This window comes from Meriones unguiculatus, chromosome 6 (genome assembly GCF_030254825.1).
Source record: "Meriones unguiculatus strain TT.TT164.6M chromosome 6, Bangor_MerUng_6.1, whole genome shotgun sequence".
NCBI classification, from domain to species: domain Eukaryota; kingdom Metazoa; phylum Chordata; class Mammalia; order Rodentia; family Muridae; genus Meriones; species Meriones unguiculatus.
The window spans coordinates 17848895-17867652 of NC_083354.1; the positions used below are offsets into that span (position 1 = coordinate 17848895).

Below are 18758 nucleotides of genomic sequence, written 5' to 3' on the forward strand. Positions count from 1 at the left end.
GAGAACAGACATCCAGTGAAGAGGATGTGACAGTCCAGCAAGCATACCTTTATTTATGTATTAAAATATTTTACATTATTTTATATCAAGCTCTGTGTCCTCCATCCTACCTACCCACTCCATCATCAGTTTTATTTACTGTGTATATGTGTATGTGTACATACATGTTTGTGTATGTGTCTACCCATATACACATATATATGGGTGGGTTCATATGCTCTGCTGTGTGCATGCTGTAGAGGTCAGAGGTCATACATCTTCCTGGATTATTCTATACCTTATTTTCTGAGATAGGGTGTACTGGTGAGTTTTTATTGTCAGTTTGACACAACCTAAACTCACCTAGGAAGAGGGACCCCCCTCAACTGAAGAATTGCCTCCATCAGACTGGCCTGCGGCATGTCCATGAAAGACTGTCTTGGTTGGTGATCGATGTGCCAGAGCCCACAGTGGGTGGTGGGTGCCATCGCTAGGCAGGTGCGACTGGGCTGTATAAGAAAGGCAGCTGAGCAAGCCAGAGAGCCAGCGAGAGAACCAGTAAAGCAGCATTCCTCCACAGGTTCTGCTTGGGTGCCTACCCTGGCTTCCCTCAAGTGATGGACTGTGACCTGGAAATACAAGTTGAGATAAACCCTTTCCTCCCCAAATCGTCTTTATAACGGTGTTTATCACAACAGAAAACAAACTGGAACACAGGGCCTCTCCCTAAACCTGGGACCTACAGAGTCAGCTGGACTAGCTGGTCACCAGGCCTCTGCTTTGCTCCCATGTCTGCCTCTCCGGCAGTGGGTTTGCAGGCCTGTGCTACCATGCCTAGTTTTTTCCACGTGTGCTAGAGACCCAGTGTCAAGTTCTCACGTTTGCATGGCAAGTACCTCAATGGTCGAGCCCTGTCTCCAGCCCCCATCATCATCTTTAATGAGACCTCTTGGTTTCTGCATGAGTTCCTTGGGCTGGAGTTAAGTACAGCTGCCTCCTGGGGAGGGTTTAGCTGTAAGATTCTGTACCGTCATATCAAAAAAGCAATGCCAGTTAATCAAGTAATCTCACAGCAGCGGTCCATTCCTAGTGGGAGTAATTCTCTGAGAAGAAACAGTCTCCGTGAGGCTGAGTTTATAAAAGTGAACAGTCAGAAATAAATAGCTTACCCCGTGGCAGGGAAGAGGGTACCCACACTACCAAACCCTCCCTGCATGAAATGCTACTCAGCCCTTAAAAGTAAACATGAATGCCACAGAAACATGGGCCAATGTTGATTGTATTGAAGAAATAAAAAGGTCATCTGCACAGTTACATAAAAATCTATATTTACTTCTGTGTGCAGAAGAGGAACACAGAAAAGCAAGAAGGCAAGCCATTAAGGAGATAAACTTGTAAGGTGTTTTTAAAGTTCCATTTTCAACTGTTAACTCCATTTTTATGCAACCGAAACAATTTTTAATGGAAAAAAATATACAAAAACCCTTAGCGTGCTCCAGAATCTGTTTAGCTGAAAGGCAGACTTCTGCTGTGGGAAAACGGGGAGCCCACTCAAGTGTAGACGGATGGAAAGATGAAGAGGAAATGATTGAGCAGACAAGCGAACAGAAAACACCCACCGCACAGGGCCCCGCAGGCGCAAATTCAAATCCAACCTCTTCACCACTCAGTAGTTTGTCCGCAGGCGGCAAACCTTTGACCAAAGGTCAACTACCCCCATGACCACAGGGAAGAAGGCTGCACTTGGGCAGAAGCCCGTATCCTGATTCTCTCCTCAAGGGTAACCAACTGTGTGAGCTCCAGTAGGTGGCTCAGATCCCACACCCTCGCATAAAACAACCATTTGTTGAGATATTACTCAGGATTTATCTTTTCATTCCCACTGTTCTTTAGCTCTGAGGGGTTTTCAGGTTTGGAAGCAGAAGCTATATGAACCAGTAGATTTCTCCATCTTTTGTGCAAGCCTAAACTCATCAAAACAATTGTCTGCAGCCTGTACCTGCAAACTGGCTTCCATGTAAAGATGTTCCATGCCCAGCCTGATCACCTGAGCGCCAGCCCTCAAAACCACAGAATGGGAAGGTGCCACTTCCCATAGGCTGTTCCCTGACCACCATACATACCCAATGGATACGCATTTCTACCCACACTCTAAGGAAACTGTAAAAAGAAATTAAACTCAAATCTGAGTTTTAGGCTTTACCAGTTTCCAAAGTGTAAATACTCCCCTGCAGCCAGTTTCAAAGAACCATGGCAGGGCTGGAGAGATGGCTCAGTGGTTAAGAGAACGAGCTGCCCCTGCAGAGGGCTTGGGTTCAATTCCAAGCACTCACATGGTGGCTCACAACAATCTATAACTCCAGTCTCAGGATATCCAATACCCTCGTCTGATATTCTCGGGCACTGCACCCATGTGGTGCACACACCATACATGCAACTAATTATACACATGCAAAAAAAATTTAAAAATCTGGGAAAAAAAAAAGGAAGTATTGAGGTGGAGCACGGAGAGTGAGGAAGAGCAGCTAAGTAGGGAGATCTGGCTTTCACCTACCATATGGATTCCCAGCAGGGTTCTGCCTAGAAGGTTCCCAGAGATCTGGCTGTGGCTAACTCTTAACAGTCGAAGCCATTCTCCATGTCTCATGGTAGCTGCTTGGCAAGTGGAACCGTTGGCTGTATCTGTGTCCTTCCCAAAAGTAAACTGAGCCACTCAGGCCCTGATTAAATCCAGCCTCTCTTTTCATTATAAGTGGTTTGTGATTCATTCCCCACCACTGCCTAAAATAGGGTGGTAGAGGCAAAATGCTTGCACTCTCAAACACACACACACACACACACACACACACACACACACACACACACATTCGCACAAGTCTGTAATCCTAGACACGGTAGAAGTGAAAGCTGGAAGATCATGCCTTCATGTGGTCTAGAGGAAAGGACACTTAAATCTTTCCTTCCATTTAGTTTCAAGCAGGTGAGCCCCACACGAAGCTCAGCATTGTCTATGGATGCTACCCAAGACAAAACTGTCAACTTACTTAAAACATTATGAGGCTGGAGGGGGGAGTGTCCAGGTTTTGTGGTTTTATAACTGAACTCTGCGGTCTCCTGCATGAACCTCATGCCCCAGTGTCAGAAAAGATAAACAGATATACTCTCTCAAAAACCATGAGCCGGACAGCCCTGTGTGTCCCAAGATGATTCTTGTTCATACAGTGTGGCCCAGAGGAACCAAAAGGTTGCGCATCCCTGGAAGACAATGCGTTTTCACCTCCGACTTACAATAATCCCACTGGGGGTGTTTCTGTTAGTCTGCCGTGACAGAGCAGACGGGGAGGTCGCAGCCACGAAGCCCTAGCAGCAGGAAGGGGACACAAGCGAGGCAATTTTCCCAGCACTGCGCACCTCAGGGCATCAACAAGCTCTGAGCAGAGCAGGGCCCCTAACGAACCCCGTTAAAAACAGGGCCAGATAGGAAAGAGGAGCCAGAATGGAGCTCCCGATCCATGTTCTTCTCCAAAGATTTGTTTTTATTCTTTTTTAATTACGAGTACAGGTGTATCTCTGTGTGGGTATGTCACACCTGAGTACAGTTGCCCCCCGAGAAGGCCAGAGGCATGAGATCTCCTGAGCTGGAGTTACAGGTGGTCGTGAGTCACCTGGAGCGGATGCTAGCAACCCAGTTCAGGTCTCCTGCAAGAGCAGTTTGTAATCTTTTGTTTGTTTGTTGAGACAGGGTTTCTCTGTGTAACCCTGGCTGCCCTGGAACTCACAGTTCCTGCCTTCGCCTCCTGACTGCTGGGACTAAAGGCATGTGCCGCCACACCTAGGTGCAGTTTGCAACCTTGACCTTTGAAGCATCTCTTCAGCTGTCTCCCCATTTTTGAGACAGGGTCTCCTGTAGCCCAGGCTGGCCTCATACTCCTTGTATAGCTGAGGATGACCTTGAACTTCTAATCCTCCTGCCTCCAGCGTCCAATCGCTGGGATTACAGGTTTGTGCTACCGCCTTGGGTTTATGCAATGGTGGAAATGAACTAACAGCCCCAGGCATGCTAGGCAGTTGCTCTACCAACTGAGCTACAATGCCAACCCCATACAAAAAAATTCCAATGTCAACCCGGCCCAGCCTGAAGTCACTGGCTTGATGCCAGCAGCCACAGTGTGGCAGCTACGTTTATTTCATTGGAATGTTCCCTCCTGGGCGGAGGATGTGGTTGGAGAATTTTCAGGGACAGTGAGGAGTTATGGTCTTCCGGGGACTCCTGCCATGTCTAGGAGTATTTTCAGCAGTACCTGTTTACAGAGCAAGAGTGGTGGTGAGCATATGCACACACACACACACACACACACACGATTGCGCGTGCACACACGCTGGAGCACAATTAAATGATGAATTCGTGGAGCTGTTTTGCAAACAGCTCTGCGGGCGCACATTAGCACCCGAGGCCTCTGTCTCATGCGCTTGCTTCATTAACTTCATCTAGTACCTGGCAAGCACCTGACATGCGCTCAGTAGAGCAGAAGCCTCCTGCACAGGCATTGTGGGCAGAAGGCAGGAAGGCCACGCAGAGCCTTCAACTGGCTTCCTCCTAGGCCGGATGGCTTAGCTCAGTTGCCCTAAGTCGCCCACCTGAGGATGTCTTTGCCCAAGAGAAAAATGTAGTTTGTTCTAGTCTGAATTTTTAAGGATCTTCCAACCAGGAGTTGGCTTTCGAATGCAGAAACCACTGCAAGGAATAATATCCCAAATCCTCCTGACTAAAGGAGGCGTTTGGTATCCTTGGAAACTTGCCACACAGAAGACACCCATAGGCCCACCATCTCCATTTCCAGGGTAAAGGAGCAGATTCTCCCGAAGAAGCTGACTAATGACCTCAGGAGATATGGCCTCTCTCAAAAGCTCAGGGCTGAGGCCGAAGAGATGGCTCAGAGGTTAAGCTGCTCTTCCAGAGGTCCTGAGTGGAATTCCCAGCAACCACACGGTGGCTCACTATAATGAGCCACCTATAATGAGATCTGGTGCCCTTTTCTGGTGTGCAGGCAGAACGTTGTATGCTAAGAAATAAACAAATCTTAAAAAAAAAAAAACACCTCAGTACCATCTAGCTTCATATCACTGGAATCTTTGTCTCCCAAGAACACGTGAGAGGCTAAAGAAATGGCTTGGTGATTAAGAGCATTTGCTGCTCTTGCAGAGAACCTGAGTTTGGTTCCCATCACCTACAACAGGCTACTCACAACCACCTGTGACTCAAGCTCGGTAAAATCTAATACCCTCTTCTGACTTTGTGTGTACACACACACACACACACACACACACACGCAACACCCATACCCATACCGACACACGCACACACACATTCTGGAAACACAGACTGTAGATGTAGCTTATCAGCAGAGTGCTTGCCAACATGTGTAAAGTCCCAGGTGTGATTCCTAGAAAAACATGCTGAAACCAATGTCAATGTGTATGAATTTTACAGAGATGTAAATGGGCTAATCCCTGAGATCTGACAAGACTGATCTTAGAAATATGTAGTAGAGGTCACATAGATTTGGTCAAAGATTTAAACATAACAATGGCCATCAGAAGCATTGTTCTGAACACAGAAAAATATCTGGAAAATTACTAAATAAAAATAAAACATTTGAAATCACGTTTGTGAAGAATTTTTACTGCTGTGAGGAACTGCCATGGCAGGTGAAAAGGCATATGAAACCATTCGCATCTGATCCCAGAGAAAGGCCAGATAAATACACAGAGAGTGACTGGAGAGGTGGCCCTGTGGTTAAGAGCGCACACTGCTCTTGCAAAGGACTTGAATTCGGGTCCCCAAAATCCATGTTGGTGGCTCACAACTGCCTGTCACTCCAGCTCGTGGGGACCCAGATGTCCAGAGAGTTCTGTGGACACCTGCCCTCATGTGCAGGATCCCATAAACAGATGCACACAATTTCATACCAATAAAAATACCCCCCCTTTAAGTCTGCGTGACAAATGTCCCTGGTGGGAAAACAACCCCAAAAGGAAATACCCAAATGTTACTTGGCTACCTGAGGCCGCTCTTGGCAGCCTGCTAGGACCTCATAATGGATGTTTTAGGGTGTTCTTGTGAAGCATCTTTCTAGGGGCTTGTGGGGTAGTTCAGTGGTGAAAGCACTTGCAGCCAAGCCCGATGGCCTGAGGTCAAGTCTTGGGACCCACGTGGTGGAGGAGAACAAACTCCCAAAAGTTGTCTTCTGACCTCCACATATGTACTGAGGCACAAGCATGCCCCCCCCACACGCACAGACACACAGACACAAATAAAGAAAATACAATTTTAAAATTTCCTAACCTGTCTTGGTTTACTGCCGTTATTGTGTCTCTGTGCCAGTCTCTTCAGCTATGAATTTTTGTGAACTGAAGTCAAGTTTTTGTTTTGTTTTTTATTCTTTATCGTGCCCTCCCATGGATCCCGTGTCTAACTCCTGGAGCTGTGTGAAGCAGCACTAAACCCTCCTCACAGATCCCTCCCACTTGTTCCCTTCCACTGAACCTCACTAACTTAGGCGCCAGAGTCCCTTTCTTTCCATCGTTTCTTATGGACAGGAGTTTGAAAATCTTTAACCTGGGCTGGACTGCAGCTTCCTCTCTGGGCGCCTTCCCAACCCTCCCGGGGACAACCTCACTGCAGCCCTAGGCAGCCACGCTCAAACCTGCTTTCCCACCTGCTCAGACCCAGCCAGGCTGGCACATCAGAGGTGGCCAGCAGGCCTTAGCGAAGAGGGGGAAGGAATGAACAGACTCAGTCCTGTAACATTGTTGGCCCACACGAGCGAAAGGAATCCGGAGGCAGAAGGAGAGAGCCGTTCGCTTGGTTCTCCTTGTGCCTTCTATCTGAAAACTCATTTCCATCATCTCCTCACAGCTGGCAGGCCCTGGGCCCCAGGGCTGGAGCATGTTCTCAGAGCTAAATCCAGAATCAATATACACAAGAAGGACTTGGCCGTGGGAGGCCAGCAGGGGTAAATTTTCATGGAAAGACAAGATTCATAAATGAAAAGCGCTGCGTGCCAGGGCTGGATCTGAGCTCAGTTTCACAGTAACGCCCTTACCTAGGTGCTAAGTCTGCGTTAGGCATTGCTCTAAGCACTTGAAAGGCTTATTTAATCTTATAACCACCCCGGGAGATGCCTACTATTTTAAATCCTCATTTTTTTAAATGTATATGTATGGGGCATGTGTCTGTGTGTTTGTGGGGGGAGGGGCATTTGTATGTTACAGAACATGGGCACACCCCACCGCACACCACGGCATATGTCAGCGGACAACCTTGTGCGATGATTAATTTTAATGGTCAACTTGACACCCAGACTCACCAGGAAAAGAATTTCTGTGAGGGAATCTCTATGTCAGTCAGGGTGGCCTGTGGCATTTCTGTGAAGATTGTCCTGATTACCTTCATTGGGTTGAGAAGAGCTACCGTGATGGTGGATAGTTTGGGGCCCTGGCCTGGATTAGAGGAAGCTAGGTGCGTGCTAAGCTTGCGTGCATTCATTCACGCTCTGCTTTTGATTGTCACGTGACTAGCTGCTTCAAGTTCCTGTCTTGACTTCCCCAGACCTATGACTGTAATCTGGAGCTGTAAAGCAATGAAGCCTTTGTTCCCTGAGCTGCTTTTTGTCAGGACATCTTATCACAGGGGCAGAAATGAAGTTAGGACAACCTGGAATGCCAAGCACACATTGCGTGTCCCATTTTATAGGCAGGTGCTGAGGATTGAACTCAGGCCCTGATGCTTGCAAGGCAAGTACATTACCGCTCCTCCAAGCCCCTCCCCCCTCCAGATAAAGCCCAAGGTCTTTAGCATCCATGCTCTATCATGTTAACTTCTCTATGTGTCATGAGCTCTCATGCCTCAGAGCCATTCTTCATGCTGTTCCCTTAGCTGGAAGGCCCCCCTCCTCATCCCAAACACACACAGCCCCCATAAGCCTTCCAGGCCATGCTTAACATTCAAAGACAACCCATAACCCTTTTTGAGACTCTTCCCATCCTACCCACCCCCCAACACACACCCAATGAGTCCCTTCAGGGTTTATTCTGCAAACTATACCTACAGTGAGAATGAATAGGATGAGCTTGGAAGGGTGACATGTAGTGACATGCTCTCTCTCTCTCTCTCTCTGCTGTCTCTCCATCCCTGGAGATGATCCTGGTTCAGATCCTGACTCTGCCTCTTCCTGGAATGGTGATCTGTAGTAAGGCTTACTGTCTACAAGCCTCATTACAAATGGCCTTAGCTACATTCCTCAAGCTATGGAGTCAGGCCTCTAGAGCACTGCTGAATGCTTACCAGGTGGAGGGTCAGGTCCTTTAGCTGGTGTGGGGTCTTCCCGGGTTCCCTGATGTCATGTGGCCATCCCACAACACATATCATTTGTTTTCTCAAAGATGGGGTTCATGCAGGTTCCCAGCACCTTCCAGTAACTACCAGATGGAGCTCAGAACCACTGGTGGTCGCAGGGCCAGCACTGATGGGACACATGCCAGGCTTGGCCCACCATCCTGACTTTGTATTTCAGAGCCATTTGGGAGAAGCCAGGGAACTACTAAAGCAAGGAAACCATCCCAGGAGTCAGAGACCAGATTCCTGCTCTTCAAAGACAAAGACGATCGCCAGGGCTGTCAGCTCCGACTCCAGAGCCCAGAAACGCTGCAGGAGTGTGGCTTCAACTCCTCCCAGCCGCTGGTCATGGTCATCCACGGGTGGTCGGTAGGAAGCGCTCACATGCTGTGTTCTTTGTGTGTCCCTGCCCGCGGTTTTTCTGCCTAGTGCGTTGGATTTTAATAATGCTGATGATAAACTCACACGTGCCGCTGGTAAAACACCCAGTTTTCTCAGTTCCAGGAGTGAGCAGAGTCCTGCAAGTGTGTGTGTGTGTGTGTGTGTGTGTGTCCGTGTCCTCTCTGTGTATATGCATGAGAGTGCAGGTACCCACCAAGGCCAGAAGAGGGTGCTGGATCCCCTGGATCTGGAGTTACAGGTAATTGTGTGGTGCCAGGCATGGGTGCTGGGAGCAGAACTCAGGTCCTCTGCAAAAGGAGTACATACTCTTAACCTTGACCTATCTCTCCAGCACCACATCAAAAAACTTTATGTGGGTCCTAAAGATCAAAGATGGGGCCTGGGTTTATATGGTGGATGCCTTACCAATGGAGCCATTCTCCTACACCTAACGAGTTGAAATTTATTTTCTGTCATCTACTTGAAAATCATTTTCTGAAGAGCTGGCCTCAAATCCATCATGTAGCCAAGGACGACTTTGAACTCTTGTTTCTCCTGGCTCCACCTCCAAGGGCTGGGATAACAGGTGTGTGTCTCTGTGTCTAGTTTATGCAGCGCTAGGGATAGAACCATGGATGCTAGGCCATTGCTCCCCTGACCAAGCTATATCCCCAGACATAAAAACAAAAGATTCTTGAAAACCCCACCTTGCCTGTCTAGAGAATTAACTGGCTTATGCACTCTGTCGCCTTCATTTGTCGCCTCCTTTCTCGTTCTCTTCTCGGGGTTACCTCTCCTTTTCCTGTAGGCCTAGTCTCCATATAGCATCCTGCAGGCCAGCCCTGCCACAGCCCAGCCTTTTCCGGGGTGTGGCGCATGGTTCGCTGAGTTCCCAGGCCCCAGCAACCCACGGACCCTCCTTCTGCTGGGCTTTCTCACTCGGTTTCTCTGACCCACTAGGCTGTGAGCTCTTCCCTGGAAGGGGTCTGCCCTATTCTTGTGTGACATTGCAAGCCAATACCCACCACAAGTTAGGTGCTCCAAATGTTTGTTAACTTGGTTAAAAATCGAATGAGTGAGTTCGGTTTTGAAATGCAACACAAAGCTGCAGGTTTCTATAGCAAAATGTGCTCTTTGGCCTCAAAATCTTGTTACGTCGGAGTATGCAACTTCTGCAGCCTCTACCACCACAAACACCACCACCACCACCACCACCCAGCATTTACACTAGAAATACTAATGCAGACAGCAACAAGAGCCGTAAACGAGGAGGCACCTGGGTTAACTAGTATACATGCAAGGTAGCTCAGCTGGGGTAGCTGGCTCTCGGTAAGTCTCTCCTCAATAAGCACAGCTCGGCCCCTTGGAAGGAAGAGAGGGTGGCTAACGGGGTGGGATGGAACTGAGGGATGGGGAGGGAGCGTTACTATTTTCCTTTCTGCAGCTTGACCTTAAACTCTCCCAAAATCTCTGGTCCATACCACACTGCTCCCTTTCTGCCTCTGCAAGACTGCCTGGAGTGCCCCAGACCCAGCTATGACCACCTTCCTGCCTGTCCTCTCCCTCCTTCCTGACCTCTGCTTCTCCTCCGCGGCACAGCACGATCACTCAGCCCCAAACGTGTTCTCTCGAGGAGGGGCCACACAGAGCATGTCTCCAGGTCTCAGGCTCTTCCAACCCAAGGTAGAAGAGGTCAAGACAGATGCTGTGGGACCCCAGGCCTGGCAGAGCTGACCTTCTGAAGTCAACTCTTGGACCTAATTTTCACACATTTTTCCATTGTTTTAGGGCTCAGAAAGTGCTACCCTGGGGAAAAATTCAGACAGTGAATCTCAGGTGGGGAGAATGTGGCAAAGTCCGGGCACGCTGTGTTTTCAGAATCTGGGGCTGGACGTGGGGTTGACACCACGTGGGTGGAGCTAGAGATGGGCCGAGCGATGGATAGGACAGCTGGGCGGGAACTCTTCAAGCCCAAATGTCCTCAGCACCAGGCCATTGCCTCTCTGTTGGGAAGAAAGGTCTAGCACTGTCCTTAAGACTGAGAAAGAAGAGGGCTGTGTGCTTAGGGACCCCAGGACCTGGCACGGGCCACCTCCCCTCCCAGTGGGGCTGACTACCTGTGGCCCACCCTCAGGTGGATGGCTTGCTAGAAAGCTGGATCTGGAAGATGGTGGGCGCGCTGAAGTCCCAACAGTCCCAACCAGTGAACGTGGGTTTAGTGTACTGGATCTCCCTGGCATACCAACACTATGCCGTCGCCGTTCGCAACACCCGAATTGTGGGCCAGGAGGTGGCTGCTCTGCTCCTGTGGCTGGAGGTAAGCTCACCCACCCGTCCCTCTGGCGGTAGGGGAGGTGTAAGCTGGTCTCCAGGAGATCTCCCTGAAACCCCAGGAGGCCTCGGCGCTCAGCTGGCAAGTCTGGGGCCAGATATGAGGCCTCCCCTTAAGCCATGATCTCCTTACTCCCCAGCCCCGCTTCTGTTCGCATACCCCTCCATGAATCCAGAGCATCAGTGTCCAGTCACTTCCCAGGGTGTCCCATGAATCGGCGGCTTGCTGGCTAGTGGACTGTCAACTTGACACAAGCTAGGGTCATCTAGGAAGAGGAAACTCAATTGAGAAAATGCCTCCATCAAATTGGCCAGTAGATAAGCCTGAGGGGCATTTATTATTATCATTGTTTATTATTGTTGTTGTTATTAATTATTGAAGTGGGAAGGCCTAGCCCATTGTGGATAGTGCCACCCCTGAGCAGGTTGTACTGAGTTACACAAGAAAGCAGGCTATATGGGGGGCATGAGGAGCAAGGCAGAAAGCAGCGTTCTTCCTACTTGCTTAACTCCTACCCTGTCTTCCCTTCATGATTGACTGTAGGCTGTAGACTAAAATAATCCCTTCCCTCCCAAAGTTGCTTTGGGTCAGTGTTTTATCACAGCAACAGAGAGCAGCCTGGGACATACGGATAGCTATGATGAATGCAGTCCAGTGCAAAATCACAAAACGTTATGAGAGACTGGTGAGCTGGCGCAGCAGGTTAAGGACCTTGCTGCAAAACCCGAGGACCAGCGTTCAATCCCCAAAGACTCCCACAGCAGAAAGAGAGAACTGAACTGACTCCCTCAAGTTTTCCCCTGGCCTCACACGCATGTGCTGTAATATTTTTAAAACATTGGGAAAAGAAAATTGAGATTTTTTTTTCTTCCCTCAAGATATTTAAACTTTAAACGCGCAATTATCTGCTACGGACTTTTTAAATGACAATGTTCTGCCGCGGTGTCATACAAAATAAATCCATCCGTGCTCTTGAAACCCGTAGGTCCCTGTTAGGGTGCCCCACTGTGGCCTTTGACAACTGTACTTCATCCAGTGTGGCTCAGAGAAGACAAAGTTTAGAAACATCTGCCCAAAGGAGTCCCAACACACTTGGAAGCCGTCAATGCCCACACAAGTGTGGCCTCCCACCTGTAATTACAGCCCCAAAAGGCAAAGACTAAGGCATCCCCAGTTTCTGCAGGATGCCAATGGCCAGGTGAAGCCAAGCAGGCAGGAGGCAGCAGTCACCAGGACATCCTGGAGAAAGGCCACCCTTAACCCCAAGCCCGTCACCTAAGCGACAGTCAGTGAGGTGGCCGGCCAGTCTCCCAATATAAACATCTGATTTGTGGGTTGCACCAAGCATGGATGGAAGCCCACCGTGGAAGCCCACCACCACCCCTTCCTCCGACCCTCTTGCCCTGTCTTCCAGGAATCTGTGAGGTTTTCTCGAAGCAAAGTTCACCTAATCGGGTACAGCCTGGGAGCTCACGTCTCGGGATTCGCAGGCAGCGCCATGGGTGGAAAGCACAAGATCGGAAGAATCACAGGTAGCCCTGACGACAGCTAACCCACGGCAAGCTCCGGGCTTCAGAGTGCAGGAAGCACACGCACGCACGCACGCACGCACGCACGCACGCACGCACGCACGCACGGGTGCCCACACACTTGTAAACATGCACACCAAACACTCACGTTGGAAAAAGAAAAAACAAAGAATTTCACAAAGAGAGATATTGTTAGGCCTGAGGCCTCAGTCTCCCTATTCCAGCTGTCATTGCCACATCCCAGCATTATAGCCAGGCCACCCACACAGGAGAGCTTCTTACCCTGTAGTCATCTTTCTGTCAGCCGAAAGAAAGAAAGAAAGAAGGAAAGAAGGAAAGAAAGAAAGAAAGAAAGGAAGGAAGGAAGGAAGGAAGGAAGGAAGGAAGGAAAGAAAAAAGGAAGGAAGGAAAGAAGGAAAGAAAGAAGGAAGGAAGGAAGGAAGGAAAGAACTATAGATCGATCACACCAAGGCTATGGGGGTGGGAGGGGGTGGAGAGCAGATGACCTCACCACTCACTGCCAGTTGCTCTCTTGGCTGCAGCAAGGATGGCAGCCAGGCCCGCCACCAAATGGTCCCTTCAGACAACTCAGAGGTGCATACATACCCTCCCCAAGCAGTCAGCCAGGAGCCGTGCTTGCTGCTGAAAGCACATCTGTGCCTTGGAGCCTGGGCTTCCGAAGGCCCTACGAGGTCACATTTTGACCCCTTCCTAAGGTTGTTCTGGATGTTTGGTAAGACGACCTGAGTGTAGGAAGCCAGCTTGCTCGAGACTGCTGACAACACACAGGCAAACAAGAAGTCAGAACTGGATATAATGAGCACCTTGGGCTGCTGCTTTTTTATGCAAACAGATGCCGTAGAAAGTACCAGGGGAGGCACTTAAAATTGATTTGCTTAAATAAATCAAGCGTTCACTCCTAACCTGGCTCTTACCTCCTGATCCTCTCTGTAAACCTTTCCCCTTAGAATAGCGTCTGGCCTGGGTAATTTTCAGTGCCATGAATTTCTACAGCTTTAAAGCCAAAAGGTTACAGTCAGAGCTTCTAGAAAGGCACCAAGCCCTTGTCTTTCTCTTCCTGCCTGCTCGGAAATGTGAAACGGCCACAGAGCTCACAGCAAAGTCTTCTGATACCTTCCCCACGCTCATCTATCCTGGCTTTCATCTTTCCTACCAGGGCTGGACCCCGCAGGCCCTCTGTTTGAGGGAGCTTCCCCCAACGACCGTCTTTCTCCAGACGATGCTTATTTTGTGGATGCCATTCATACCTTCACCCGGGAGCACATGGGCCTGAGTGTGGGCATCAAACAGCCCGTTGCCCACTATGACTTCTACCCCAATGGGGGCTCCTTCCAACCTGGCTGCCACTTCCTGGAGCTCTACAAACACATTGCAGAACATGGCTTGAATGGTAAGAAAGTCATAGCCTTAGCCTGGTTCTCACTCTCTCCTGAGGCCATCGGTACCATCAGCAAAGCCAGAGACCCTGATGTAGGACCTCAGAGGTCTCTTGGGGGGCTGGTGGTTCTCAGGCAGCTGCTCCCCAGGACAGTGCGGAGGGTCAGGGGCTGGAGAAATGGCTCAGTGGTTAAGGGCACAGACTGCTCTTCCAGAGAACAAAGGTTCAAATCCCAGCACCCACATGGCAGCTCACAACTGTCTGTAACTCCAAGACCTGACACTCTCACATAGACATACATGATGTCAAAACACCAATGCACATAGACTTTTTAAAAAAGGTAAAAAATAAATAAATGAATGAAAACATAGACTTTGACAGTGCAGAGTGTCTTGGAGGCCAAGTGAAGGAGCACTATCAGGAGCCATCACTTCCCATCCCTACCCAGAGTGACACAGGAAGCTACTCCAGGGACACTAGCCCTTGTGAGAGCTGAGTCCTCATGTTGTCCTTTCCTTTAGGAGGGTATATGTAATATACCTTGGCCTCGTGTGTGTGTGTGTTGGCCTCGTGTGTGTGTGTGTGTGTGTGTGTGTGTGTGTGTGTGTGTGTGTGTGTAGGGGCACATGTTCTGTGCATTCATGTGGGGGTGGATACTGAAGCTAGAAGACAACCTCCATCTTGTTTTTCGAGGCAAGGCATCTCACCGGCTAGGGTGAGATGATTCGGCTAGGGTGGCTGGCCCCAGGATCTGCTGGCCTCTGCTCCCAGCATGGGGATTGTGAGCACACCACTATCCTTGGCTCTTGCATGTGAGTTCTGGGGATGGAAGTCTGGTCCTTGTGCTTGTGTGTCCGCTGCTTTACTTACTGACCTATCTCCTGAGTCCAGGCCTTGGCATCCCGGCCACTGTTCTCACTCTTCCCCATGCCCAGAAGGCCGTATCAGCTGATCCCGGGTAGCATGACTGAGATTTCCCCATGTGACGTCCAGTTGCAGATCCAGCGACATGCACACTGATTAAATATATCAGTGCTGTAAGGTTGGAGAAAAAGGAATGAAAGAGCATGCAAGCCAGCAGCAACCATGCCTCCCAGACACATGGAAACCGCAGACACTCCAGGTTTCTCATTGTTGGATGCCACCTGAGGAGAGCATGCCGGGTCACTCTATGACAGCTGGAGACCTCAGCTTCCCCACAAGCTTCCCACCCCTTTCATCCAAACCCAGGCTGAGCACTCCCTGGGGATTCCATCACCTCTCCAGTCTCAGAAAGACCTTCACCCCAGAGCCTTCTGTGAATTTCCGCTCATCTTCCTTTACATCCTCCAGGGTCACCACCCCTCTGGCCGCCCAGCTGGTTCACCCACTCTTTCCTCAGAGCCACACCCCATCCTTGCAAAGCTCAACCCAGACCCCAGGATAGTGTTTGGTCCCCACTTGCCTGGTGGACACATGTTGGCCATTCACTGCCATTTCCACTTCAAGGCTAAACTTAAAATGGCGTAGCTAACTGGATGTACCCTGCCTGCCTAAGCGGGGGTGAGGAGGAACTCCAAGCCTTCCACCCTTTGTTTAAGGTGCTCTCCCCCAGCCACACCTGTGCAGAAGGCAGCTTGGTAACAGAATTCCAGCACCATCGTTTCCCCTCCCCAGTGAGTTCCTGGAGCCTGTGAACGTCTTTGAGGCTGTGTTCTCATTTGTTACAGCAGCTGCCTCCAGGCGATGCTGCGAGCCATCGGAATGGTTGCATGGACAGCAAGCAGTGTAACCCTCCTAAGAGACACTCAGCAAGCAGAGCTGCTGGTGACGGAGAGGGCCGATGCCTCATTGGTCCAGGCGAGATGAGCCATGCCTGACCTTTGCTTTAGGTGTTTCTGTGTCTTCTGGTAGTTCCCTGACATTCCTTTAGAATAACCGGCTAAGAGATTAGATTAGAAATTGGAAGGTGTTCTTTAAAAAGGTCAAATCTCATGATGGGAGGACGGTACATAGCTTCCTAGGCAGGGTGCTTGCACAGGACAACCTGGCTTCCAGCCCCTGCTCTGCATAACACCAGGCATGGAGTAACCTCAGCACTCGAGATGCAGAGGAAACCAGGAGTTCAAGGCCAGCCTGGGCAACATGAGACCCCATCTTAAAAGAAAAAGGTTAACGGGCCCAGAAGACGGTTCAGTGTTTGGGAGCATTTGTCACGCAAACTTGCCGATCTGAGTTGGATTCCCAGAACCACATAAAGGAGGATGGAAGGCGTCGACTCCTAAAAATTGTCTTCTGGCTTCAGCGTTTGCACTGTGATGTGTGTGTGTGTGTGTGTGTGTGTGTGTGTGTGTGTGTGTGTAAGTGCACGCCCACATCACAGTCACAGAGCCATACTCAGGTCTTCAGGTCTGGTAGCAAGCCAAACCCCTTTCTTTAGCAGGTCATCTTCCCAACCCCCCACTACCTCAGAATATTAAACACATAAACATTTTGCCTTGGGGACTGGGGCCCAGACTTGGCTGACCTGGCTGTGATAAGAAAAGCAGAAGCCCACAGTCCCATCCAAGTAACCCCCCATCTGGACGTCAGCACTGGGCCTTTGCTAGCCAGTAGGGATACCTAGAAGTGAGCTGCGCCCTCTTGCTTTATTAAACACTTGCCTCTTCCCTGGTAATATGCGGTGCTTATAAAAACACTTAATCCATTCTACCAGAGCAGGGTGAGCTCAGGGTGGGACCCACAGAGGTCTACCTTCTTCTTTCTGTTGCAACAGATGCTCGTTGTCTGTGAGGACTCAACAATCCTGCTACAGACACACACACACACACACACACATCTGCCTACTGTAACCATGAGTCTTTCTGTTGGAGACACTTGGGGCTCAGAGTGCTAATGGTCTCCTTGTCCCGCGTCTCAGCCATCACCCAGACCATCAAGTGTGCCCACGAGCGCTCGGTGCACCTCTTCGTCGACTCCTTGCTGCACAGTGGCCTGCAGAGCACCGGCTTCCAGTGCAGCGACATGGACAGCTTCAGCCAGGGCCTATGTCTGAACTGCAAGAGGGGCCGCTGCAACACCATGGGCTACGACATCCGCAGGAACCGCTCGGGCAAGAGCAGGAGGCTCTTCCTCATCACCCGAGCCCAGTCCCCCTTCAGAGGTGAGTGCGCCACCTGAGAGGCTCGGGGGCTTCTTCCGGGGGGCGGTGCCAGGAAACGGAAGCCAGGGAAGAAGAGCTGCAGGCGTGGGGGAAACTGTAGGGACCAGTCAATGCTCGCTGCTCTGAGCGTTCACGGTCGGTGACCCAGCTAGTGCCCTTGTCCAGTGACAGAGCCCAGCTCAGGGGCTCATTGCAGTCCAGCAGGTCCAAGTCCCTTGGAAGCAGTTGTCTCTCTTTATTTTTAACAAATTGTCTTGCTCCAAAGACAACTAGGGAGGAGAGTTTCATATCGCCAGTATCATGGAGGGGGAATCATCAGGACTGCCTGAAGCCAGTCAGGGGGAAAGCTGGGGCCTGCATCTCCCGGTTGCTCTTCATCCTTCCAATGAGCAAGGTTCTCATGGATCCAAGCTAACATCACCCCCGATGGGAGTCAGGGTGCCTGTGGCCACATCAGCTTGCCCTGGGGAAGCTGGAGATGACACCCTGTGAGATTTACCTGTTCAACCCTATTACCAATATATCATTGTCCAGTAAGGGCAGCCACCCACTCGCACTATGCGGCTATCTGGACACTTTTTACTACCTGTGTTTATTACAGAATATATGAGGAGGGAGGGATGCGCCATGGCACACCTATGGGTGTCAGACCACAACCCGCAGAAATCAGTTTTGTCTGCCCACCCTGTGGGCTTCAGGGATTGCACTCAGGTTATTGGGCTCCTTGGCAAGCTCCCTTGCCTCCTGAGCCACATTCTAAACCCTGACTTAAATACTTCAGGAATAAAACCAAAACAAAACACAGAATGCGGTTCCTCAGGCCAGCCCTCACTCAAGCGCTGGGATAAATACATGGCTGCTAAATCAGACAGCACAGAAATGGACAGTTCCATTGATGGTGCCAGTACAAGGCCACATAACTACCCCTTCTCTGACAGACACGGTCGTCTCTGAGGTGGACTCCTGGCCACCACCAGCATTTCCAAAACCGCGTGTAGAGCCTTGAAAAGAACATGTTTGCCGAACCTCCGTGTACAGAGAAGCCACAATCCATATTTTTCTAGGGCGGGTAATAGTGCTGTACATTGTTGGTCAGGGTCTGATGTGGCAAGATCAATGTCACCTCCTGACTGTAGTGTTGCTAACTTGGCCCTCCTTCCCCTGGCTCCTGGGGTATTTGATGAAACCATCGAAGGTTCTATTTCGCTGCATCCCCCTCCCCCGAGTGCCAGAACTTGGGGAAGCACTAGTGAGTGCAGCTTTGGCAGAGGAGAGCTGGGAACTGGCCGACCATGGATCCAGGCAGATTACCTGCCACTTCTGTGCCCCCTCTCTCAGGAGGAAACATCTCCAGTCGGGAGGCTGTTCTTAAAGGCTAGTGGTAGCTTAGCTAGTGCTTGCTTAGTGTCCCCCTCTAACAGTTAGGGGAGTACCGGGACGGAGGGAGAGTGACACTTTTACGGAGCGGCGGGTACTCTGCCTGGCATCGTGCTGGAGTTACTATCATAGCAACAGAAAGGGGGCAGAGGAGACAGAGACAGAAAATGCTGCAATTTGTGGGATGCGTTTCGCTGAGATTTCCTATAAACAAACACTTG

The 18758-nt window shown here is 50.1% G+C and overlaps 1 protein-coding gene across 3 annotated transcripts in view; it reads left to right on the top strand.

Annotated features, from left to right (window-relative positions):
• The window catches only part of Lipc (lipase C, hepatic type), a 144227-nt gene that overhangs the window by 113029 nt on the left and 12440 nt on the right, over nt 1-18758 (top strand). For 2 of the 3 annotated variants that reach the window (XM_060384812.1, XM_060384811.1), the window contains exons 3-8: nt 8556-8746; nt 10547-10594; nt 10893-11075; nt 12505-12622; nt 13797-14030; nt 16918-17160. In XM_060384812.1, coding sequence (XP_060240795.1) covers nt 8556-8746; nt 10547-10594; nt 10893-11075; nt 12505-12622; nt 13797-14030; nt 16918-17160 — 1017 coding nt within the window. The remainder of the gene's footprint in view (nt 1-8555; nt 8747-10546; nt 10595-10892; nt 11076-12504; nt 12623-13796; nt 14031-16917; nt 17161-18758) is intronic. The other variant, XM_060384813.1, reaches the window with a different exon arrangement.